This window comes from Perca flavescens, chromosome 6 (genome assembly GCF_004354835.1).
Source record: "Perca flavescens isolate YP-PL-M2 chromosome 6, PFLA_1.0, whole genome shotgun sequence".
Taxonomy (NCBI): Eukaryota; Metazoa; Chordata; class Actinopteri; order Perciformes; family Percidae; genus Perca; species Perca flavescens.
Window position 1 is genome coordinate 3,642,809 of NC_041336.1, and position 26,500 is coordinate 3,669,308.

Consider the following 26,500-nt stretch of genomic DNA (forward strand, 5'->3'; position numbering starts at 1 on the left):
TACGGACATGAATAAGTAGAGTATTAAATCCTCCTCAGTATGTGTGACACGCTTTGGCACCGAGATTGGACATCCCACAACAGTGGTGACTGGAGTCCTTTAGGGCAGAAATGCTTTAAATAGACATGGGGCAAAACCCATAATCTTTTTAAACAGGTCTTGTAACCTCCGACCTAGGCTGCTTTCGGAGAAAATCACCTGCCGAAAGAGTTCATTCTACTAACAGCGGGCAGCGATACCGCTGCAGGGCAGCAGCAGCATTGACAAGGCAGAGATGGGCGAAATTGTGTAGCTTAAATAGAATCAGAATAATTTTATTTGTCATTGTAAAACATTGTCACAACAAAATTTAAAGGGGTAATAGAATGGTTATATACGGTATTTCACGCTGTTCCTTAAGGTCTCCTAATGGGGTGTAACATTGGTTGGGCTGAAAATGTCTCTTTTGCCTTTTTGTTCGGCCCCTAATGCAACCCTGTTAAATGGGACTTGACTGAAACGAGAGCTTTTCTGCCATATGGTCTGCTCATGAATATTTAGATGTCCAATATCTACTCCTTTTCTCTGGGCTAGTAGTCCGTATCTCCTGAGAGAGCTCCAGCCAGCGTGCAGCTGACAGTGGGGTCTGACAGTCCAGGCAGAAAGCCAGTGATCCGGGCAGGCACTGCGCCACTGTCACGGCATACTGTGGAGCTCCTGAACTCATTCTCAACATTCCTGTACTAAATTTGCAATTAGCCATACATTTTTGTAAAACGGCCCATATTTGAGCTTTATGTAGTTGATTTCTCGCATTAAAAAAGTCTCAGAAGTGAATTTAGTGCAACAGCAGATGAACAATGTATAAAATTTCTGAGATTTGCGTGTCATAGATTTAGAAGACTAACTGACCTCAGATCAGTTAGTGGCCCAGTATGTAAATTCTGGGGCGTTACAAACATAGACGGTAGAGCCAAATGAGGAGGAGTTGAGAAGTTGACGTCAACTTTTAGCTTTGTTCAGATTCGCCCGTTTTCAGTAGTTTCAAGCTGTGAGATTTGCAGAGGAAAAAGGTGTCAATGGGATTTTGAGGTTCTATGTATGTCCTATTTACCCTCCAAACTGTCGTTTTTCAACTATGACAAGGTAAAAATCGGTTTTGCATTCGATCACCAGTTGTGATGGCTGTGGAGAAAAAGCTGTCTCTGAACCTGGATGTGCTGGTTCGGACAGACCTGTTACACCTTCCTGAGCGGAGTAACTGACTGGCCTGGGTGAAATAGACCGGTATAATAGCAACAGCGCCCAAGATCCGCCCACAAAGCTACTTGCGTTTTGCGTTTCATACTTGCGTTTCAGATCGTTAAAATAGGGCCCTATATGTACGTGGACATTTAGATGTCTAATTAGTACATGACAGTGATTTGATGAGGAAGAGAAGTAATAACGCTAGGGCGACGATCTTTTCCACTAAAAAGTTTCTACTTTTACTGTACTGGAAATTAAGGAGCTTTTATTGCATAGTTCAGAGTTGTTGAAGCATGTCATTTTAGTGTGAAAGATGGAAGTACAATCCGGTAGTTTTGACAGCATTGATGGGACTTAACACCCCCCAAAAAACAGCAACAACCATTGTTTACAGTGAGGATATAGGGGGTGTCCGGTTATGGCCAAGGGTAGCGCACGGCTAATTCACCGGAGACCGCGTACTTTAGCCGGCTAGTGTAAAGTAAAATCTAAAGTAAACTGTTAAAACTATATACCGTTAGAAAGGTAAGAAGCTACACTTTAGTTTTACACCATTAAATTAACTGAAAACATTAATAGATCATTTATATTTGTATTTGAACAGATATTTTGATAGAACGTTGGTCAATAAGTGTCCGAACGTGGACACAGCTTCGCCCCATATATTGCACATGTAACTGATAAATTTGTAGTAGTAGATAACGTTATTGTCCCGGGTTAGACATCATACATATGATACAAACAAATAGTCCCTACATCAGACACCGACAGACATAACATAAAGAATATACATCACACACTACAATACACTATACACCTTTGGGTGTGACCAGGCCAGCTGGACATCTAGCTTATTCTTACTGATTTAAGGCTTTTATGGCTTGTGGTAAAAATGAGAATTTGGATCTATTCTTTGTCAGAAGGGATTGGCAGAAACAACGCCTAGATGGTAGTAGTTTCCAATGAGATGCCAGGGGGTGAGTGTAGTCACATACAATGTTATTGGCCTTTGTCATCGGTCTCTTTGTGAATGTTTAAAATATTGCACCAAGTAATTATTGTACATAATTGTCCAAGAATATTGAGATGTGATACGGAAAAATAAATATTGGGGGCTCGTCCGGGGTCACAGATTCCTTGTCATCTTATGTTTCTTCCTGAGTCCTTAGATCCTCTACTGCTGGTTTCCTGATTACTCTAAACCCAGCCAACCTTTTTTCAGCTGTGCTCCAAACTGCCTACCCAAAGATATCAAAGAGGCAAGCTCTTAAAAAACAAATGGCTTTAACCTTTTTCTAGCACCACTTCTGACAATGCGCCTGCTTTACATGGAGTCCAACATGCTCTTTTGAAATGACCTTTTGTTGCCTTTTAAATGTCTGTTTTTTAGCCGATCTGTTAAATGGCTCACTCTCGCTGCAGCGCTGAACACTTGATCTTTATTATTTGAAGTCAACTTTTCATTGACAAAAGTGGGATCCTGGCCTAACTTACAGTAGGACTTACAAGCCACTCAATCTAACTTCTCATTTCCATTAAAAAAATATTTCCAGGTTTTTGTTGTGCATTTAAAGGTGCACACACGTTATTATATAAAGTATGAACATGCACTCAGAGTACTAACCCAAGCTGAGACGAGACTGCCTAAGCGTGCATGCTGCTGCGTCCTGCTAAACCACACACATATCTGGGTGAAATACCAAGTTTTTACAAAGTCCCATTGTGGGATTTTGTACAGCTCAACTCCCCCCACAGTTCAGAGGAAAACAGACTTCAGTTCTGTAAACTCGTCGGGCAGAGACAAACACAATGCCGCTCAGAGTCTTTCTGTTGTTAACTCAACATTCAGCATCCCTCTTCTTCTCCCCGAACACTTAAATGTTAATCAGCGTGAAACAGTCTCCTCCAACCTGCAGTCTGTTAGGAGAAGGAAAAAAGAAAAGCATTTCTGAAATAATCCACTGAGGTTTAAACTTTAAACACCCCTGAGACTCACATAACAGCCCTGAGACTCATAACAGCATGTAAACAAGTGAGGAAGTTTCAGTTGAGAAGTTTTTCTCTGCAGCAGCATATCCAATCAGCACAACTGGCAACTCACACTGCAGCTTATTTTTACTTCTTTCTTCTCACATAGAAAAGCAAAATTTAATATCTCTACCATCTATATTTCAAAGTCTAGCAAAAGTGTGAGATTTGGAGCATAACAGATACATATTACACCTCACCCATGAAGTGAAACTAATACAAAGAGTGATTCTGTGAAACAAGGTACTAACAAAGAGACAGTTCATCCCCAACTCCCAACCATTTCCCTCCCTTACAGAGAGGTATCAATGAAAAATGGGTTTTGATACAGGTAATAGTGGTACTGGTAGTCTAATATTGGCCATGCACATATTCACATATACATAGACATACAAATCATGCATGCTCATATGCATAGGCGTCGATTTCGGTGGGTATGCGTACCTATCAGATTTCCTCATGAGTCATTTTGTATGCACCACTTTTTTGAAAACCTTGAGCTCAATTTAGTTAAAAACAAATAAAGTTCATAACACATAATTCTTGAGCGACAGATGCCAACAAATCCCCCAAAAATGTCTACTATCCCCACAGGGCAGGCACAGACAGACACAGCTGTTGTGCTGCTGCGCTGGCTACACACGCTTCTCTGTTCACAACAGTGCAACAACTGTAACGTTCTAGGTTGGGGAAGGGGTGGGTGGCACGTGTTGGCCAAATGGAACTTATTACTTTGTCAAAGCTTTCTTCTTCATAAAACGTGTCGGACATCACATTATTGTATACATTTTTATTCATTTACATTAGTTGTAACGATCTGTCAGAGAGATAAGTGGCGAGGCTTGGACCCAAATGCAGGACTCATCCAACATGGGGCGAACGCTCTTACTGGGTGAGCTAGAGGTTGCCCCCAACCTTCGCAGTTTTGGGGACAGAGACTTCTCCAGGGCAGCTCTCAGGCTCTGGAACTCCCTCCCCCAAGAGATTGGCACCTCTGAGTCCCTCTCACCATCTTCCAGTCTCGCCTCAAGACCCATCTCTTCACCTCTGAGTCCCTCACCATCTTCCAGTCTCGCCACAAGACCCATCTCTTCACCTCTGAGTCCCTCACCATCTTCCAGTCTCGCCTCAAGACCCATCTCTTCACCTCTGAGTCCCTCACCATCTTCCAGTCTCGCCACAACACCCATCTCTTCACCTCTGAGTGCCTCACCATCTTCCAGTCTCGCCTCAAGACCCATCTCTTCACCTCTGAGTCCCTCACCATCTTCCAGTCTCGCCACAAGACCCATCTCTTCACCTCTGAGTCCCTCACCATCTTCCAGTCTCGCCACAACACCCATCTCTTCACCTCTGAGTCCCTCACCATCTTCCAGTCTCGCCACAAGACCCATCGCTTCCCCTCTGAGTCCCTCACCATCTTCCAGTCTCGCCACAAGACCCATCTCTTCACCTCTGAGTCCCTCACCATCTTCCAGTCTCGCCTCAAGACCCATCTCTTCACCTCTGCCTATCCCTAGCCCCACGCCCCCTTCCCTTTTCATCTGTGCCTGAATCTTATTTTGTTTTGCATTGTTTGTATTATCTACCTGCCCTGTAAAGCGACTTTAAGTTTGTGAAAGTGCTATATAGATTAAATGTATTATAGTTGCCAGATTTTATGGATTTTCCGTTCTTTGAAACAAAGGGAGTATTTCATTTTCTCCAATCTCATGAAATGAAGTGCATCCTTTATCCATTGAGAGCAAGAAGGGGGGCAAGGGCTTTTCCACCGCAAGAGAATGGCACGTCTTGCAGGCAGTGTGAGAAAGGCCAAAAGTGTCGGTTTGTCTTCATTTACTAGTATTCATAAATATACTGTGTGTTTTGTAGGAAGCACAGAGTAAACAGCTGTACCGTCATGTGCTTAGACAACCCTGCATCCCAAAAAATTGGCGTTCCCGTTAAAGTAAACTGCATTCTCACTAATGTTTTGAGGGAAACCCGGAATACTTTTAACAGGTGGTTAATTTAAACAAAACCATTTGTTTGGTTTAGAAAAGGGATGCACTGAATCCAGATTTTTGGGGTTCGGCCAAATCCTGAATCCCCTGGTTGAGATTGTGCTGACTCGTCCTCCCATCCTCAGTCCATGAACCCAGTAAACACATGAATGAAGTAAACAGGGACTGCCTTCCTTTGCCGTACCTGAAGTTGCTGCATTCTGGCTGCTGTCTGGAGATTCCTTCATGCACAGCTCGTATTCTTTCAGATGTTTCAGACCAGATGTTGTAACAGAGGCCATGTTGTGTATAGTTTAGGGTCCTCGCCACCACCAGACCAATCAGCATTGAACAGATTGAACATGTAGCTGGACTTGAATGGCCTTCTTTTGACTGAAAGTACAGCCAAAAAACAACTTTTTCTGCTCACCAGATCCATGTCCACTTTCGCACAGCCTACTGCATTGAACGCTCCACCTACGTAAACACCTTCCCGTAATCAACGGTGCTGTCTTTAGGGTAGCGTAGGGTTCGGTGGGAAAATATTCAAAGGTTCGGCAGATATCCAACCCCATCAAAAAGCCCAATATTCAGCCAAATCCGAAGCTGAATCCTGGATTGAGTGCATCCCTATATGGGACAGAAATGTAACCTGACTGCACGTTAGCTGCATGTGAGGAAAATGCGATGGGTTAAAGCTAACTGTGGTACCGATGCTGTTCTCTGATTGGTCGTCTCCAGGTAGCCATCGACTTCACAGCCTCCAACGGAGATCCTCGGAACAGCTGCTCGCTGCACTACATCCACCCGTACCAGCCCAACGAGTACCTGAAGGCTCTGGTGGCCGTGGGCGAGATCTGCCAGGACTACGACAGGTCGGTCTGATCACAGCACAGCAGCCAATCAGAGGAGTCCATTCATTAAAGGAAAAGTACACTCAGAACAGATCTACAGCGGGTTACAGAAAAGGCAGTTAGTGGGCCCTATTTTAACGACCTAAGCGCACGGCGTGAAGCACCTGGCGCAGGTGCGTTTAGGGCGTATACAAATTATATATAATTATAGTATATAGTTTGTCAGCAGAAAAAAGGGTGCATGGGCGCCTGGTCCTAAAGGGTTGTCCTTAGTGTCTTTATTAATCAGAGGTGTGTTTTGGGCGAAACATGCAATGAACCAATCAGAGATCATCTCCCATTCCCTTTTAAAGCCAGGCGAGTTTGGACCTTGGAGCATTGCTGTTATGATGGAGGATTTACACCCTAATATTTTTATTTGTAATCTTCTGCATGTGTGTGTGTGTGTGTGTGTGCTGCTGTGTGTCCCTGTGTGTGTAACAAGCATAGTGTGCGCGTGCTGTGCACGAGCCTAGGAGCATTTTACTAATGCTCTGTTAAAATAACAATGAAATGCTGCGTTATTGACTTTAGACCAGGTTTTTGTTGGTCAATGGTGCGATCACTTCCCGCTGCCTTAAGATAGCAATACTCCCAGAATGCACCTGAACACACCTCCCTGTAAGACCAGCATGCCCAGAATGCACCTGAACACACCTCCCTGTAAGACCAGCACGCCCAGAATGCACCTGAACACACCTCCCTGTAAGACAAGCACGCCCAGAATGCACCTGAACACACCTCCCTGTGAGACCAGCACGCCCAGAATGCACCTGAACACACCTCCCTGTAAGACCAGCACGCCCAGAATGCACCTGAACACACCTCCCTGTAAGACCAGCACGCCCAGAATGCACCTGAACACACCTCCCTGTAAGACCAGCACGCCCAGAATGCACCTGAACACACCTCCCTGTAAGACCAGCACGCCCAGAATGCACCTGAACACACCTCCCTGTAAGACCAGCACGCCCAGAATGCACCTGAACACACCTCCCTGTAAGACCAGCACGCCCAGAATGCACCTGAACACACCTCCCTGTAAGACCAGCACGCCCAGAATGCACCTGAACACACCTCCCTGTAAGACCAGCACGCCCAGAATGCACCTGAACACACCTCCCTGTAAGACCAGCACGCCCATGGCCCACAGATGGGTGCAGGTGCATTTCCTATTTTAACGACGTGGGCGCTGGACGGAAAACTGACAACTGCGTCAGTCTTAAACTAGCAAAGACACTTGGGTTGGGCTTTGTGCTGCGCCAGGTGCAAGATACGACCCTGAATGTTTTATTCAGATACAGAAGAACTGACAAGAAAACTTTAAAAGACAAGGAAACTTTAGAAGAGCGCACACACACGTCCGCCCACATCTTGTTCTCTGTCTCGGTTTCTTGTATTTGGTTTTAGGAGCTGTCAGATTTGTCTCGTTGAGTTTCCTTCCTCAGAACCTTTAAATCCCTTCAGGCTTCACTTTCTGTCCTGTCCCACGCAGGCTTTTATATAAAAAGGCTGTATTTTAGTCTCTGTGAAGAGAATCCCTGAAGTTAAAACGTCTTTTTCCTGTTCGTAATTCCCACCGTAAAAACCCCAAACTAGGTTTTTTACCTTTCTCTTTGAGTTCAAATGAAATGTCCAAACAGACTGTCGGATGTGTTAAAGGTCCACTGTGTAGGAATCTCTCCCATCTAGCGGTGAAATCATATTTTGCATTCAAACGAATAGTGCTCTCTAGCGCCTCGCTTTTTCACATGCGTGTTACATCTACGGTGGCCGTTATGGACCAAGAAGCTATGAAAACATGTCTTCCAATTTTTTCTTTTTTGGCGATGAGGATTCCTTCTCCCGTGGCTCGGCATGAGTACGATCCTCCGTTATGAACTAAAGGGCAGTGACGAGCTCCTCTCACTGATCTCCTTCTCCGTTTCAGCTGGTTTCAGTCACGTGATGCCGACTCTGAACGAAAATGCGTTGTGGATTAATTATGTCCCTCTCAGCCATTATAGATTTTCAAAATAGAGGAACGACAAGGAAGCCTCCATGGACTTGCCCATCCAATGTAAACACAGATAAGAAATTCTTCGCTTATGATGACAAGTCAGATCATTGGCAGGGGTCATTTTACACCAATGAGGACATATTTATGAATAAAGACATTGATTTTAGTTAATAAAATACTTAAACCACTACACAGTGCACCTTTAATGTACAAAAGGTGAATCTGACCTTTTAGATAACGACTTAATCCCCCGAAATAAGAGCTTAATGTCATGCTGTTAAGATTATTTTTACTGAGCCTATTTTTCTTAAAGGTTAACAGAACATTAGGCTCAATTTGGGAGCACAATTTCTTTTTGTGACACTTAAAGAAATGTATTTCCGTTCTGTCCCTTTTCAGAAAATAATCAGCTCTCCCCGCTGCAGAGATACTCCCACAGCCAATCAGAAGTAATTTCTGTGCTTTGTTGTTGAAGTAGCGGCACTGTGAATGAGCTCGTTAGCTCCAGCTGGCAGCCAATCACAAACCCTCGTCCTACAGCCTTTTATTTTCCATTTTTACTCTCAAGACTTTTTTTTTCTTCTTTCCCTCAGTGACAAAATGTTCCCGGCGTTCGGCTTCGGGGCGCAGATCCCTCCGGACTACAAGGTAATCTCACTGCTCAGCTCGCCGTCTCTCTCAGCATGCTCTCTGTCTGCAGGGAGGGGGGCCTGGGGAGGGTGAGGCGGCCTCGGTAATTACCAGCCGGTCTCCTCCGTCTCGTCACCCTGGGGTGCTGCTGCCTGAATCGTCCCCACTCACCCTGCCCTTCACTCTCCTTCCCATGATGCCGTGCAGCGCTCGGCGGGTGCTTCTCTAATGCTGCATTCACATCATGTGCCAAAAAAAACGCTGATTATCTACAATTGAAGTGCCTTTTTTGCCTGGATATAGTGTGTGTGTGTGTGTGTGTGTGTGTGTGTGTGTGTGTGTGTGTGTGTGTGTGTGTGTGTGTGTGTGTGTGTCTCAGTGTATGTGTGTGTGTGTGTGTGTGTGTGTGTGTGAGTGAGTGTGTGTGTGTGTCTCAGTGTATGTGTGTGTGTGTGTGTGTGTGTGTCTCAGTGTATGTGTGTGTGAGTGAGTGTGTGTGTGTGTGTGTGTCTCAGTGTATGTGTGTGTGTGTGTGTGTGTGTTTGTGTGTGTGTGTTTCAAGCAGGTCAAACTGAGAAGATGTAACTTTAGAACAAATAAAAAGTTGAGTTTGTTCGTAACAAAATATTTCTCATTTCAACACATTTTTTTGCTGCTACAGCCTTTCCTGGTCTGGATGTCTATCTACATCACCAAACCCCCCAGACTCCATGTAAATAAGCAGGAATTTTAGCATCGTAAAACACACTTCATTCAAAGTGGACAGAAACTAAAATCTATCAAAAGCCGTCTTGGTTCATCTTTCCACTGTTCCAACAATCACCACTCTGGTTTGGTTGAAATAAACCCTTAATTCACCCATTTACATGTGGAGATATGCTGGCTCAATACACGCTAAAACTCCTGATTATTTACATGGAGTCTGGTGGAGATATGCTGGCTCAATACACGCTAAAACTCCTGATTATTTACATGGAGTCTGGTGGAGATATGCTGGCTCAATACACGCTAAAACTCCTGATTATTTACATGGAGTTTGGTGGAGATATGCTGGCTCTATACACGCTAAAAGTCCTGATTATTTACATGGAGTCTGGTGGAGATATGCTGGCTCTATACACGCTAAAAGTCCTGATTATTTACATGGAGTCTGGTGGAGATATGCTGGCTCTATACACGCTAAAAGTCCTGATTATTTACATGGAGTCTGGTGGAGTTTGGTGATGGTGATTTCGGGGCTGTTTCATGTTAAACTAAAAGGATCTTACTCTTTAACTAAAAAGGTCTATCTCTGTAGGGATCCATCCCATAATGTTGTCAGACACTTAGAATAATAATCTGAGTCTATCAGCAGCAACAACAGAACTTTTAGTGGACGCTGACTGACTCTGAACATTTGTCCTGTAGGGTTACATTACAGCACGGTTTACAGCTGCCGATTACAGCATCATGCTTAATACTGGACCAGTTTAAAGATTTTTGTTCACATCAGTCACTTATGACAATAGGATCCGGGTAAACTAACCTTTAACTCTCCTGTTATCTTTGGGTCAAATTTCATCCGTTTTTAAAGTTTCTATATCATAAATTTGAGTTTCTTTCAACCAAATTGCCCCAAAATAACATGGATGGGTCCATAAGACGCTCTTCACAAAGGAAATTAAGGATCAGATCTCTTATTTTCATAGGATTTTAGGTGTTGTATTAAATTTTATAGCATTATTCTGACTAAACTGCGACAGATCGGTGATTATCCGTTACCTTCGTTCCTCTGATCTTAACTATTAGTCAAAATCATTCATAAAAATTTCATATAAATGAGGTTTATTGACCATGAATTCAAAACATCTGTGTAAAACTAGTGCAAATAAATAGGTCTAGTGATGAATATACTGGTGTTAATGGGGAAAAAAGTGCCAAAAACAAAAACGTAATAAAAAGCATAACTAGGGGAAAAAGCAACATAAACGTAAAAACAATGTCTATAAGAGTGTTAATTTTGACCCGGGAGGACAACGCAAGGGTTAAGGTAGTTTTTATTGAACATGAACACAACCCCTACCCAACAATCTACCTGTTACCGATGGATTCCTTATTGGATCTTTTCTATTTTAATATGATATAAACAAAGATTGTTTTAATAAGACAGAGCAAAGAAGGAGTCAGTCAGTTGTTCCGATTACATGTCAGGAGAAAAGGGAGGGATGAAGGTGAAGAAGAGAGAGAGAGGGCTCTCATTTCATTGTTGAATCTTCTTTTTTTTTGTCCTGATGCAGAGATCAAACACACTTCCTCTCTCTCTCTCTCTCTCTCTATCTCTCTCCAGGTCTCCCACGACTTTGCAGTGAATTTTAACGAGGACAACCCAGAGTGTGCAGGTAGGCGCTTTGATTCCCTCTTCTCTTTGAAAAAAAGAAGTAAAGAAGCGAGTCAAATATTTAATATCGAGCCTCAGAAGTCTGAGCGTGAAGGAAACTCTTTGATGTGAGAGATAGTTTGGTGATGATGAGGCTGCAGATTGAAGGAGCTCCATCAGCCTGAAGCCTCTAATGACGGAGGAGGTGTGGAGAACGGTTGCCAGGTCCGCGGTATTCGCGGTAGAGAGACAACAGTAGAGAGTAGTATGTAGAGAGACAGCAGTAGAGAGTAGTATGTAGAGAGACAACAGTAGAGAGTAGAATGTAGAGAGACAGCAGTAGAGAGTAGTATGTAGAGAGACAGTAGTAGAGAGTAGTATGTAGAGAGACAGTAGTAGAGAGTAGTATGAAGAGAGACAGCAGTAGAGAGTAGTATGTAGAGAGACAGTAGTAGAGAGTAGTATGTAGAGAGACAGTAGTAGAGAGTAGTATGAAGAGAGACAGTAGTAGAGAGTAGTATGTAGAGAGACAGCAGTAGAGAGTAGTATGTAGAGAGACAGTAGTAGAGAGTAGTATGTAGAGACAGCAGTAGAGAGTAGTATGTAGAGAGACAACAGTAGAGAGTAGTATGTAGAGAGACAGCAGTAGAGAGTAGTATGTAGAGAGACAGCAGTAGAGAGTAGTATGTAGAGAGACAACAGTAGAGAGTAGTATGTAGAGAGACAGCAGTAGAGAGTAGTATGTAGAGAGACAACAGTAGAGAGTAGTATGTAGAGAGACAGCAGTAGAGAGTAGTATGTAGAGAGACAGCAGTAGAGAGTAATATGTAGAGAGACAACAGTGGAGAGTAGTATGTAGAGAGACAACAGTAGAGAGTAATATGTAGAGAGACAGCAGTAGAGAGTAGTATGTAGAGAGACAACAGTGGAGAGTAGTATGTAGAGAGACAACAGTAGAGAGTAGTATGTAGAGAGACAGCAGTAGAGAGTAGTATGTAGAGAGACAACAGTGGAGAGTAGTATGTAGAGAGACAACAGTAGAGAGTAGTATGTAGAGAGACAGCAGTAGAGAGTAGTATGTAGAGAGACAGCAGTAGAGAGTAGTATGTAGAGAGTAGTATGTAGAGAGACAGCAGTAGAGAGTAGTATGTAGAGAGACAGCAGTAGAGAGTAGTATGTAGAGAGTAGTATGTAGAGAGACAGCAGTAGAGAGTAGTATGTAGAGAGACAACAGTAGAGAGTAGGATGTAGAGAGACAGTAGTAGAGAGTAGTATGTAGAGAGACAACAGTAGAGAGTAGTATGTAGAGAGACAACAGTGGAGAGTAGTATGTAGAGAGACAACAGTAGAGAGTAGTATGTAGAGAGACAGCAGTAGAGAGTAGTATGTAGAGAGACAGCAGTAGAGAGTAGTATGTAGAGAGTAGTATGTAGAGAGACAGCAGTAGAGAGTAGTATGTAGAGAGACAGCAGTAGAGAGTAGTATGTAGAGAGACAGCAGTAGAGAGTAGTATGTAGAGAGTAGTATGTAGAGAGACAGCAGTAGAGAGTAGTATGTAGAGAGTAGTATGTAGAGAGACAGCAGTAGAGAGTAGTATGTAGAGAGACAACAGTGGAGAGTAGTATGTAGAGAGACAACAGTAGAGAGTAGTATGTAGAGAGACAGCAGTAGAGAGTAGTATGTAGAGAGACAGCAGTAGAGAGTAGTATGTAGAGAGTAGTATGTAGAGAGACAGCAGTAGAGAGTAGTATGTAGAGAGACAGCAGTAGAGAGTAGTATGTAGAGAGACAGCAGTAGAGAGTAGTATGTAGAGAGTAGTATGTAGAGAGACAGCAGTAGAGAGTAGTATGTAGAGAGACAGCAGTAGAGAGTAGTATGTAGAGAGACAGCAGTAGAGAGTAGTATGTAGAGAGTAGTATGTAGATGAACAGCAGTAGAGAGTAGTATGTAGAGACAACAGTAGAGAGTAGGATGTAGATAAACAACAGTAGAGAGTAGTATGTAAAGAGACAACAGTAGAGAGTAGTATGTAGAGAGACAACAGTAGAGAGTAGTATGTAGATAGACAACAGTTGAGAGTAGTATGTAGCGAGACAACAGTAGAGAGTAGTATGTAGATAGACAACAGTTGAGAGTAGTATGTAGCGAGACAACAGTAGAGAGTAGTATGAAGAGAGACAACGGTAGAGAGTAGGATGTAGATAAACAACAGTAGAGAGTAGTATGTAAAGAGACAACAGTAGAGAGTAGTATGTAGAGAGACAACAGTAGAGAGTAGGATGTAGATGAACAGCAGTAGAGAGTAGTATGTAGAGAGACAGGAGTAGAGAGTAGTATGTAGAGAGACAGCAGTAGAGAGTAGGATGTAGAGAGACAGCAGTAGAGAGTAGTATGTAGAGAGACAACAGTAGAGAGTAGTATGAAGAGAGACAACGGTAGAGAGTAGTATGTAGATAAGTAGAGAGACAGAAGTAGAGAGTAGTATGTAGAGAGACAGCAGTAGAGAGTAGTATGTAGAGAGACAACAGTAGACAGTAGTATGTAGAGAGACAACAGTAGACAGTAGTATGTAGAGAGACAACAGTAGAGAGTAGTATGTAGAGAGACAGCAGTAGAGAGTAGTATGTAGAGAGACAACAGTAGAGAGTAGTATGTAGAGAGACAGCAGTAGAGAGTAGTATGTAGAGACAACAGTAGAGAGTAGTATGTAGAGAGACAACAGTAGAGAGTAGTATGTAGAGAGACAACAGTAGAGAGTAGTATGTAGTGTGTGTGTTTGTGTGTGTGTGTATGTGTGTGTGTCGGTCTCTCTCTCTCTCTCCGTGTGCGTGATCGCGTATCTTGCAGACACAGCTCAGAAGTCACAACAGTAGTATCCAGCTGCACTGTGGCCTCTCTATATGTGATTACCTGCCTGCCTGATACATTCCCTCGCGAAAGAAATAGAGGAGATGCAGTAACGATCGCTGTGGCACACTGGCGCCAACGCGGCAGCTGATTGCAGCTCGTGTGGCCGGACAGATTGGGTCTAAATTTGACGCCAAAGGGCTAGACGCAAGTCCTGACCCAGACCGTCAAAAAGAGACGCTTAAGGACACTTTTTGCAGCAATAACCAACGCCAAAGGCACCTGACCAAGTGTCACTTTTTGACACGATGGGAGTGAGAATGTGCGTCACTATCTTTGTGGGGACTTGCCATTGAAATAATGCATTCCCTAGCCCCTTACCCTAACCTTAACCATCACAACTAAATGCCTAACCTTAACCCTTACCCTCACCCTAACCATAACCTATTTCTAACCCTAATCCTAAAACCAAGTCTTAACCCTCAAATAGCCCTTTAAAGTTGTAGGGTTCAGCATTTCGGCCCCAGAAAGCTGTCTGGACCCCACAAGTATACTGGACTCCTGGGTTTTTGGACCCAATGAATGTAGTTAAACGAGAACACACACACACACACACACACACACACACACACACAAGGAGCAGCCATTTTCTTTGTTTTCAAGTAGCATGGAATTCACGCGGAACCATCGCAACTCTGCCGTCATTATTTTAAGCCCCGCCCACCGACTCTTTACACGATTGGCCTGACCAGAATTTGGTTTTCCAGCTAGCAAGCCAACGGAGAGTTTCTAGACGACCCTGGCTGCAAATTACATTCGCTGCCGCTGGGGTGCGTCTAGATTTCTAGGCTAAAGCAGGCCTGCCTTGTTGCAATATCCATATTTTCTTCAAAACTTGACATTTTTATTGTGTTAGCTAGTTTGAAGTTTGTTGTTGTTTCCTGAAGAGAAAGGAGTTTGAGAACAGCAACACACAGAGAGAGGAAGGGGCTCCACACTACAGTTCTGTTAACAAATGCTCACTGTAATTTTCCACTACGAATCGGGGACAAGAGTAAAGTTATTGCCTTAACTGGGTTATAAAACTATTCATAACAGTTAAAAATGATGTGTAAAAAACAGCGCTCTCACTCGTAATTGGCGTAATCTGATTTCGGCTGCCGGTGCCAGTGCACAGATTAATTGTTAGGAGTATTTTTCCTGCAGGCTCCTGCTCCATGTTCTGCTCTCGGTTTAACAAGTCAGAGAGGGAGAGAGATACAGATTCTGTGTAGCTGAAGGTCTCTCCCTCTCGGCTGTAAAGGTCACTGATCAGCTCAGAGACACCTCAACATTGACACTCTTCTTAATTAAGACTCAGTGTGTGTGAATGAGATGGTGTTATCATTGACCTTCAGACTGCCGCCAGGCATGCTGGGACGCCTCTAAACTCATCCAGAGAGAGACAAAGTGAACTTGACTGGTCCTCCAGAGTCTGGGGAGACTATATCTCTGATGGCTGTGTCAGCGGAGGAGGAATTGGACCTATTTTCTCAGCCTCAAAAGGATTTAACGTTCAGTCACGTGTGATTTTTCAGTACTTTTTCAGAGATGTTCTTGGATTCCTGAATGGGTTTTTTCACATTTGGGTCGCACTTTATTTTACAGTACATTAAAAAGACGTAATAAGCCGTACTTTGTATCAAACTAGAAAAAATGAACAGTCATACCCTAATTAAAGGCCAAACACCTAAATTATGCTTATAATTAAAGGTAGTATTAAGATATATAGCTTTTTTTTATCAAATTAGACCATAACAAGAAATAATGAGGTCTTTTTACACAGAAACCGAACACCGTTATAACTTAATAAGAGACCATACACCTAAATTATGTTGTAACTAAAAACGCATGTATTAGACATTTTTAGATCTTGATAGGAACGTGCTGTATGCTTATTGGCTCACTGACGCTGATGATTTACTCCTTAGGTATTGAAGTTAGGTATTGAATGACAAGGCATTTTTGGTACTCGATACTACAGAGGCCATTCGGTAGGTGCGTAAAGTATTGAATTCATGCATAGATGCTCTCTGGAGTCCTGTGCTGTTTTCAACATTATTTCTAGTTTTGGTCTAGTTTTACACAAAGTACGGCTTATTACGTCTTTTAAATGTACTGTAAAATGACGTATTTTTAATGGGTTGTAAAATAGTGCGATCCTGACACTGTTTCATATTTTCGGTCAGGTATCCAGGGCGTGGTGGAGGCCTACCAGGCCTGCCTCCCCAAACTACAGCTGTACGGTCCCACCAACATCGCCCCCATCATCCAGAAGGTGGCCAACACCGCCTCACAGGAGGTCCACACCAAAGAGGCCATGGTGAGGGACTCTGCTGACATCTTCTGTCGGTGTCCATCTGTACGCAGATGACAATGTGCTGTATTCTGCGAGAGGTTCTTAAAGACCTTCAACTTTTACTAAACACTGATAAAACAAAGTTTATGCTATTTTGTAGAGCAATAGACTATACAGACCTTAATATTTCATATATATATATATATATATATATATATATATATATATATATATAAAAAAAGGACTATCGCTAGAGAGACGCAGAATATAAATAGCTCGGCATTTGGATTGAAGGAAAGCTCTCATATGCATTTCATATTGATAATCTGTTATGCCGATTCAGGCAAAAAAATTGCTATTTCCACAGAAATAACAGCATATTTCACACTTTTTTATATTGAGAGATAACTTACATTTTCTGCTGTGATGAACACTCACTAATTCCTGCCGTTTTAAATTCAAACATTAAGGTTCAAATATGTACCTTACACCTCGGAAAGTCCACAATGTACAATGGAGGGTGCATAATTGTACCGTAAGGTGCATAATTGTACCTTCACGATATATTTTTGTACTTTTAAGGGAACATTTTGTAAGTTTGTACCTTAGGGAAGAAGAAGAAAGTTCAGGAGACGTATGACTTACACAGAAGCCTTTAATGAACACTCAATTGAGGAGAGAATTAAGCAGGCGGGACTGTACAGTATAACCACCATGTGTTATTGTGCAGTGCCGTCCCAACTCTCTGAAGTTTCTGTCACCCCCTGGTATTTGAACTCATGCTGGAGGCGTTAGCTGAACCTTTAAGGCAATCAAAGATATTGCAGTCGCCTAAACGGATGCTAAAGCCTAGTTCAGCCTCTCTCTCTCTCTCTCTTTCTCTCTGGGAAGTATCAGATGCTAAATTGTGGCTGGCCCACCGACGTCCAAAAGGGGACAGTCCTGAGACAAAACATTCCCTTATCGTAAAGCTGCCTAGATTCCCTGAATCTGTAGAGAGATGAACATAATTATACATGAACAAGTTTGGAGAGACAGGCCAACTATCTCGTCCCCTGACATGTGAACTATGTCAGATGTTGTCTAAGCTTTCCCTTTAGTCTCATCATATATGATGACTAAAGGGAAAGCTTAGACAATTTTGGTGCTTTTTTGAGACAGTATAGTTTTTTCAAGATTTTAGTATAGATAAAAAATATATATGTTGACTATGTCAACCAGAGAACCTTAGTTAGGCTAAGTTTAGGCAAAAGGGGCCCAAATCTGATTTTTTTTCTTTTTTTGGGGGGGGGGTCAAGTGACCAGGTCACACTCTTCAGAAGTAGTCTGAACACTCAAATCAGATTAAGACCACTTCTATGACTTCTAGACCCAGGTCAGATTTATTTTCAATGCGGCCGCAGTGTGAACAACCAAGGCGGATTTGATGCAACTTTTATGTCAACCTACATCGACAGTTATCACAATTCTGCTCTGGTCTTAATTGTCTGGTTAGTCCTAGACACAGACAGTAACATTAAAAAAATGACTATGCCTACAAAATGGAGAACAGTGATGTAGCAAGTCAATGGAGGGAGAGGGAGGTGTTAGACCTAATTAGTGTATGCTCATTAATGTTACGGCTGCCATTACACAAACATTTTGAAATTAAAGTGAAAATGCTTACTTCCTCCATAACCTCCCTAACTTTCGTGCAACAGCGTGCTGCGTCTGATGTCATTGTTATTGGTCTTTTGGGTATGCGGGTTAGTTCGAAAACCGCAAACAGTTCACACTGGAATTGGATATAGGCCACATTTTCAAAGGTCAGGTGTAGATGTAGATGTATTTATTAGTAGGATAACCCCTTGAGATGAATCATCTCATTTTCGAGGGGGGTCCTTAAAACAATTAAATAAATACAAAACACAAAATACATTCACAAATACATACATCACTCCCAAGCCTAACTGCTCCAACAACAATTGATCCCCCTCCCCCATATACATACAATTAAAAACACAGTAAATTTGCATACATCCCAAATATGATGCTATTTTAGTAGATGCACAAACAGGAGCCAACTCATAAAATAAATAAATAAATCAACAAAAATTATAATATGTCAAGTTAGAATCGGATATGAGCAAAATAATCCAAACTAAGCATTACGATTTGCTGTGTGAACGTAGCCTTAGATTAGATTTACTGCTACAGTTTGACTGAAGAAGTCTGACAGTTTTTATATTCTCCGTCTCGCAGCAATACTTCATCCTGCTGATCCTGACAGACGGAGTCATCACCGACATGGCTGACACAAGGGAGGCCATCGTGCAGGCCTCCCACCTCCCCATGTCGGTCATCATCGTCGGGGTCGGGAGCGCCGACTTCAGCGACATGCAAATGCTGGATGGCGACGACGGGATTCTGCGATCGCTCAAAGGAGAGCCCGTCCTCCGGGACATCGTCCAGTTCGTCCCCTTCCGCAACTTCAAACACGTAAGTCTGTCAAAAGGACCTCCTAAAAAATAACTAAACGTGTTCTCAGTTCAACAGGGATGTTCGTTTATCTAAAGAGGAGTGAGTTTCTCTATCCTCTGTCCTCCTCACCTATTGAGGAGTTCCTCAAGGCGCGATTTTAGTTCCTCTATTGTTTCCTAATTGTTCAGTGACACATTTCCTATAGCTGCTTCACACGGGAATGTGAAAAAAGCCTTTACTCTGAAATGATCCAATACAACTGTGATACGCTGGAAGAAAAGCATTGCATTCTGTGAAAATATACAAAATGCCTTTCAAATTAAATGGTAAATAATCAACTCTGTGACCCGTGGTGTCTTAAACTGCATCCAGGTTTCCTTCACTTGCTTCCCTTCCTCGCGTCTTAGTCCGTCCCACCGAGGAAGCATGGGACGGACACGAGGAAATCATGTGAGGAGAGAAACAAGGTTGTGCCATGGAACATGTGTACGTTCAAAAGTAGTTTTAGTTGTGCAACAGAAAACTCAGATTGGACAGACAGTCTAGCTAGCTGTCTGGATTTACCCTGCAGAGATCTGAGGAGCAGTTAACCATAGTTCTCACAAATCCACCGGAGGTTAGAATGCCAACACAAACACAGAGGAAGAAAAGACTTTAATTGTCATTGTGCAGCAGAACCATATAACGAAATTTACTTGTGCAACCTCTAAAACAATACTTTTTCATATACACACTCACACAATAGATAAAATATAAAAACATTAAAAACATTATCAAGGCATCCAATATTGCATTGAGTCCCATTTCATAAAATGCCTATCTAAAAAGTGCAACTGTGCTGACTGAGAGGTGGGGGGCATGATTGTTCATTTCTGTGATGGCCCTGGGGATAAAACTGTTCTGCAGCCTGGAAGAGCGTGCTCTAAAAGCATGATACCGCCTGCCAGATGGAAGCAGGGAGAAGAGATGGTTTGATGGGTGTGTCTCATCCTGCAGAATATTGTGCGCTCGGCGGAGGAAACAGATCTTAAAGATGTCGTCAAGTGGGGGCAGGGGAAGTCCAATGTTTTTTTCAGCAGATCTTGTAATTCGATTGAGGGATTTCCTGTCCTTCCCTGTGCAGTTGGCATACCATGCGGTCATACAGTATGTTACAACAGTGGTAGAAGATCTTAAGCAGCTCAGCCGACAGGTTGCTCCTCTTGAGTATTCGTAAAAAGTAGAGCCGCTGTGGGACGCACATCTGGCTGAAATGAGGGACATCCGGCGACACCAGAGCAATCCCGGATATTAAACGTCGTCACCTTAGATTACCTCTCTCATATCTCCATCCTCGCTCCTCATGGCAGGAATAAGAGCTTTGAGACGGCCTTTATGAAGGAGGGCCAGAGCAACTCCCGGTTCAACAGAGGAGCTAGGAGATATCAAATAAGAGACTTGGGATCCACCATTTTAACACCAACATCAGTGGGAGGTGGAGGTCGCTGTTGGAGAAGCGCCTTAAAGATTTCCTGATTTTGTTTAAGCAAACAGTTACAACTCCCAAAACCCTGAATTTCCTCGAAAATTACACAAAAGCTTTCACTGGTTTCCTCTTTTATTTGCACCTTGTGCCCTATTTTACCTGTTTACGTAATTTTTAAACCTACATTGTGTAATTTTTTGAGTTGATTCTCAGCAAAAAAAAACTTTGTTCTTTCACAAATATGTGCTCATTCGTGTGTAATTACTTCCACCAACTAATCATAGTATTCTCGTAAGCGTAGAATCTGCCATTTAGAACCATTCAGAACACACAGCAAGTTGCTCGAATGATGTCCGCCATGTTGCGCCTCCATCTTTAAAATACATTAGCCAAAGAGGGACATACCTCCGCCTTTCGCCCTCTTACACCTATTGGCACCGTGTCGAATGCTAGGGGGAGATTACTCACCATGGAAGTGAAAAAAGAGAAGTAAAACGACAACGCAGCAGGGAAAGCAACAAGACCCAAATTAATATTAGAGTTACTACAACAGCTGCAAGTAACCAACGGAGATACTAAGAGCTAATTTTGGGTTTGGCCGCCGTAGGAGTAAGGACTAGAAAGTAATATTCAGTTGGTTGTCAGACAATTTCACCGCTAGATGGGAGACATTCTTACACAATGTAGCTTTAAAAAACATTTTTACTGTCCTTTGGCTCGTTTTGTTTTATTATGTTGCTGTAAAAGACATTTGTACTGTCTTTTGGCTAATATTGTTTAGCTCTGTTGTTGTAAAGACATTTGTACTGTCCTTTGGCTCGTTTTGTTTTGCTCTGCTGTTGTAAAGACATTTGTAATATCCTTTGGCTCATTTTGTTTTAATCTTTTGTTGTAAAGCACCTGCTGTGTAAATGAAGTGATTATCACAAACACATTTAGCTGTTCACAGCCTCTGTTGTCCGGGAGCTAAAAAAAAAACCTCTTTATATGAGCACCAGATGGTGTGTTAATTTGAAAGATCTCTTCTTTACACAATGTGTATATATAACTCAGTGTGACCCTAAAATATTGAAAGTGTTAATGACTATGACAGCAATAAGCCAAGAAGAGAAGAGCATGCGATTTGAATAAGAATCAGAGCATATTGGAAGTGGAGGAGGACGAGACGAGAGTGTGAAGTTATTGAAGAAATCAGTTTTTCACCCGTTGAGAAGGAAGAAAGGGCGGCAATCCGCCAACTGATCTTAAATTGAAAATCTTTTATTTCTCTCAAATGAATTTCGAGTCTTTAATAAGTCTGAAGTTTTATTGATTCTACAGTAGGCTACAGCAGAGATTTATCTTCACAGTTTGGACTCATTTTTACAGACACTGGATACATTTTCCCTCCTGGGTTTAATCTGTGTGATGAATGAGACTTTCTGTCTTTGGCCCCAAAAGAAAAGCTATTTTTCTTTCGACAGCAGCAGAAAGAGGCGGAAACGAGCCTCTCTGACTGACAGTTACCACTGCTGCTGTCTGGGATTTCTCCCAAAAGATGAATTCCATGTTTATTCCACTTTGTGCAACGCAGAAATCAAAATGTATATGGCATTTAATCGGCAGTACATTATGTAGCCTACACTGTTATCCCGAATTAGCTGACTTTACTACAAATTTGCATGGAAACCCGTTTCCTTAAACCAGAGGTTCTCAAACCAAAGGACTTTGAAATAACAGGTTTCGACCAAAAATGTAGACTGTTGAGATGAGGAGGCAGCAGGAAGATTATGAAGATGTATTCAATAAAAACGGCTTCAACAGAGGGTGGCCTGAGGCAGGCAGGCAGGCAACAGATAACCGGGAGAACCAAGAAAATCAAACACACAGAGAACTGAACACACAAGGAGCAAACTACACTGTGAGAGACGACGAGCAAACGGCAAACAAGGGAAACACATGGACTAAATACACAAAATAACGAGGGTTGTAACGAGAGAAAGGTGACAAGAGGGCTGATGAACAGGGGAGACACATTAGTGCGGGGCAGACCATCACAAAGGCGGGAAAACCCACAAGACATAATACAGGAGGAGGGAACCTTCAAAATTAAACGGGAAATGGACTTAAAGTGGTCATTTTATGCTTTTTGGCTTCTTCCCTGTCCTTTGTGTTAAATATCTTTTTGTGCAAATTATAGGTTTACAAAGTGAAAAAGCCCAAAGCCCCCCCCCCAAAGGGACTTACCATCTCCAACAGAAAACACTGTTCACAAACTGCTCCAATCAGCTCTATTGTAGTCCAGCCTTTACTTTACTTTACTTTACTTTTACTCGCCTAGCTGCTAGCATGGCACGTCCTCATACTCTGCTTCTGACTGGCTAGTAGTCCTTACCTAGGTGCTGTCAGGGCACGCCCTCATACTCTGCTTCTGACTGGCTAGTAGTCCTTAGCATGTGCGACTCCCAACCGAGATGGAACAGAAGTGCGATGCCTCACTCTGTAGCTAAAACAGAGACCTGAACACAGGGTGAAAAGAGGAGCTGCAGCAATGTGCAGTACAACAAAAATATGGTGTTTTCTGAAAATTAAACCATGTAAACCTATTCTGGTACAACCTCTAAATACAATTATGAACCTGAAAATGAGCATAATATGGGCACTTTAAGAAAATCTCATGACAACGTCAGCCAATAAGTGTCGGAGCATGGACACAGTTATGTTGCATCTATTCTACTGTAAAATATCTGCAGAAAGTTTAAACTGTTGTCTCTCTACTGTACATACTACTCTCTACTGCTGTCTCTCCACATACTACTCTCTACTGTTGTCTCTTTACAGTACATATTACTCTCTACTGTTGTCTCTCTACAGTACATACTACTCTCTACTGCTGTCTCTCTACATACTACTCTCTACTGTTGTATCTCTACAGTACATACTACTCTCTACCATTGTCTCTCTTCATACTACTCTCTACGTATGTCTTTCTTAATACTACGTCATATTACAGTGTCGCGTTGGAGCTGCTGCTCTGCCCGGTGCGTTTCATACAGACGCTGAAGGGGGATTTGTGTGTCGGTATCTGACACTGAGACACATTGACCAAGCGTCAGTACTTTACAATTTCCGAGTGAGAACGGGTTGTGTATGATGGATGTTTTCCCTCTATCTCCTCCGCAGGCGTCTCCAGCTGCTCTGGCTAAGAGCGTGTTAGCAGAGGTGCCCAACCAGGTGGTGGACTACTACAACAGCAAGGGCATCAAGCCCAAAGTGCCCAGGCAGTTCGGACCCTGAGCACCGCAGACGTTGTTGTTGTCCCCGCCACAGCTGCCCCCAGACTGCACGAGCTCTCCTGGACTGAGAAAAATGTTTACTGTATTTGTTGTTGTTGTTGTTGTTGTTGATGCGAATGTTAAAAGGTGCAACATGCAGCATTTTTCCACGAAGAAGTGGCTCATTTTTATCCACACAAGAAGCCTGTCAGCCTCGGTACTGCATTTTACATTGGGATGGGTTTTTACAGGACGTTCTGGATTGCTTTACGGCACAGGTAGAAGGTTTTTCATTGCATGTCATCATCACGTGTAGATGCAGACCCTACGCCTTAGCCTGACGTGCACCATCCTAGAAACATAACATCACATTGCGATGCAAACTGCAACTGAGATTGGTCCGCTTGTTTGTGGCTTGCTAGCGTTGCTTTTTCCAACTCATTACCGGCTGCTCCTTCTTCGTGGAGTCGTGGAGATGGCTAACTTTTCCAGCTACAGACAAACTTTGTTTACCACTACAAACCAGGGTTTACACTTATTAGTAGCCTTGGTAAGCAAATGAGCGCGATTCCTTTTGGTATATTCTTTTCTTTTTTTTTCCCCACATCAGCATTTATAACAGTGACATTTCAGATCAGAATCTGTTCATTTCAGTAGACATTTGCGCCCAGAGGCAAAGGAAATCTATGCAGAGCTTTCACGTATAGAGGAAATTTGCGTAGTGAACTGACACGTGCGTTTGTGGTGTAGCCAACCGTTTTGTTGACAGAGAACAGATGGAACAGCATCCAAAACAAAGAAAGCCATCATGTTAGCTTCGTCACACCATCCGGTTTTATATATAACACTCCTCTGCCAAAGTATAAACTGCCAACATGTATGGTACAATCTCTTGAATAAACGGTCATAACAAGGGTGCGATATGTGAGCAAATCAAAACGTGTAATAATTAAATCCACCTTTCAATCTGATGGATATAGTGCCACTCGTCACATAAAATACAGCACTTTCAAGCCGGCATCCCGGAGCTCTGTAGCGGCTAAATACAACCAGCACATGACAGAGCTTTACTTAGTTCAAAATAATTTCTATTTTAGGTATATAATATGTGTGGTCTATTGGTGAAGTAGCATTGATCATTTTGAGGGGACAAATAATTCAGCAGAGGCAGGGATATGTAGACCAGAGAGGGGGAAATCCCATGCATCCCCCCTGGCAAATCAATCGCACCCTGGTCATAACTTTTTGTCCAGTTAGCAGCTAAGTCAGCTAGCCTATTGAGCTGTTTTGGCCGGCTAGCATCGGCCTGTTAGGCTTCCTGCACATTGCCTGCATGGCGTGAGCGTGTCAGCTGCGTGGCGTGTCCGTTTTTATTTTGGCTCCCATGTTCACAGGTTAGAGCTTGCACACTGCCTGCGTGACACGCACGTCTCAGGCGTGGCACAAGCCAACGTGTGTGTGCTAGAAATAGGACCGACTCCTATTTTTCCAGGCAAAATAGAAAAAGTCATTTTTGACACAATTACATATTAATAAATGAGATTTTCATGTTTGAAAGTCTCTAGGTTTTGACATAAATTCAGATATATAAATGTAATTTAAAATAATAATATACAAATTGATTTTAAAATATTGCACCTGTCAATCCAAAAGGAAATATTCTGGAAACTATTTTGCCGTCAATACTGCTGACGTCGTCTTTGTTGTAATCAAATCAGTATATATTTATGTTTATGGGAAACATACATGTGTACAGACAAGGCTAGCAGCAGCAGCACTGCGTCAGACACCTTTCTGGTGTGCAGGGAACATAGAAAACGCCACACAGCCGCCATGCAACCAAAACGCCACGCTCACGCCACGCAGCCAGTGTGCAGGAGGCCTTACTGTCCAGCTAGCATGTCAGCAGGAAGCTCAGCAGCCACAGTAGCTCGCCATCTAGGCCTGTAAGTAGTCACTACATCACCAAGCTCCCAACACCGCCCACTGGTGGAGCCATTATTATTTTGTGGCCAGTAGGGGAGTCACGAGTCACGCTTTCAATTTAAACTTTCCAAATAAGAAGCAGGATCGGCAATCCCCGCCCCCCGTATTTTTTTCTCTCTCCAGCCCCGCTTACCTGCGCATGTCCAACAACAGACACAGCATATCTTAGCGGGTAACTTTGGCTTAGCGGTAGCATGCATCGGTGCTTTTCCAGACACTGCAGAATGAAGTCATCGTGTGGCAACATTTTGCCTACCCTGCGAGTGAGTTCTAGCAACAAACAACGTAGGTAGAGCATGTGGGCTCCGATGGGACTGTATATATACTATATTATACTTGTGGTCTTATTTACGTTCGATGTATAAAAATGCTAACTGTCGCACCTTTAGCATCTGTTGTGCATGCGTGGGCCTGAAGAGGCTGAGCTGATTGTAACATTCAGGAGTGTTTTTAACGGACGTGAAAAGCACAGAAACACATACACACTCAACACTTAAACCCAAACGCTGCTTCCCTGCAGACAGCATGACGGGCGGGGAAACAGTCGATGAAGGAATGTATGAACCCCCCTCCTCTGCGCCTTCTGGTTTGGTTTTATAAGATATTTTGCTAAATTTCGTAAAGGTTCGTACGTTGTAAAGCATTTTGGATCTCTGCCAGATGAACAAGCAAGCTGCCTTCACAGACGTCTGCATCCTCAGAGGCGAGGCAGATGCATGAACTGTTGTTTTGCATGCAAGTCTCCATGCAGGACTCCTCGGTCCTTGTGGTTTCTGTTTCCTGGTAGTGAGTAATATGAGTAATAACGATGTTTACAATGTACCCAATGATTGTGGGGACTGTTCTACTCTCAAGCATGTTCACATCTAAAACGGAAATGTGTGAGTAGATTTAAAAGCACAACCTGAGTATCCTTGGAGAGATTTTTAGACTATGGTGATAGTTTTTGGTCACTTTGTGCCACAACACCTGCCCGCCCATCTCTCTCTCTCTCTCTCTCTCTCTCTCTCTCTCTCTCTCTGAACTGATTTTTTT

At 42.8% G+C, this 26,500-nt stretch overlaps 1 protein-coding gene across 1 annotated transcript in view; it reads left to right on the top strand.

The window, feature by feature from the left end:
- Positions 1–23,987, top strand: part of cpne4a (copine IVa) — a 79,281-nt gene extending 55,294 nt beyond the window's left edge. Inside the window, exons 11-16 of the mRNA XM_028579814.1 lie at positions 5,979–6,112; positions 8,723–8,777; positions 11,086–11,137; positions 16,191–16,324; positions 18,542–18,778; positions 23,388–23,987. Of these exons, the coding sequence (XP_028435615.1) occupies positions 5,979–6,112; positions 8,723–8,777; positions 11,086–11,137; positions 16,191–16,324; positions 18,542–18,778; positions 23,388–23,501 (726 nt within the window). The 3' untranslated portion in view covers positions 23,502–23,987. The remainder of the gene's footprint in view (positions 1–5,978; positions 6,113–8,722; positions 8,778–11,085; positions 11,138–16,190; positions 16,325–18,541; positions 18,779–23,387) is intronic.
- Positions 23,988–26,500: the final 2,513 nt, after the last annotated feature.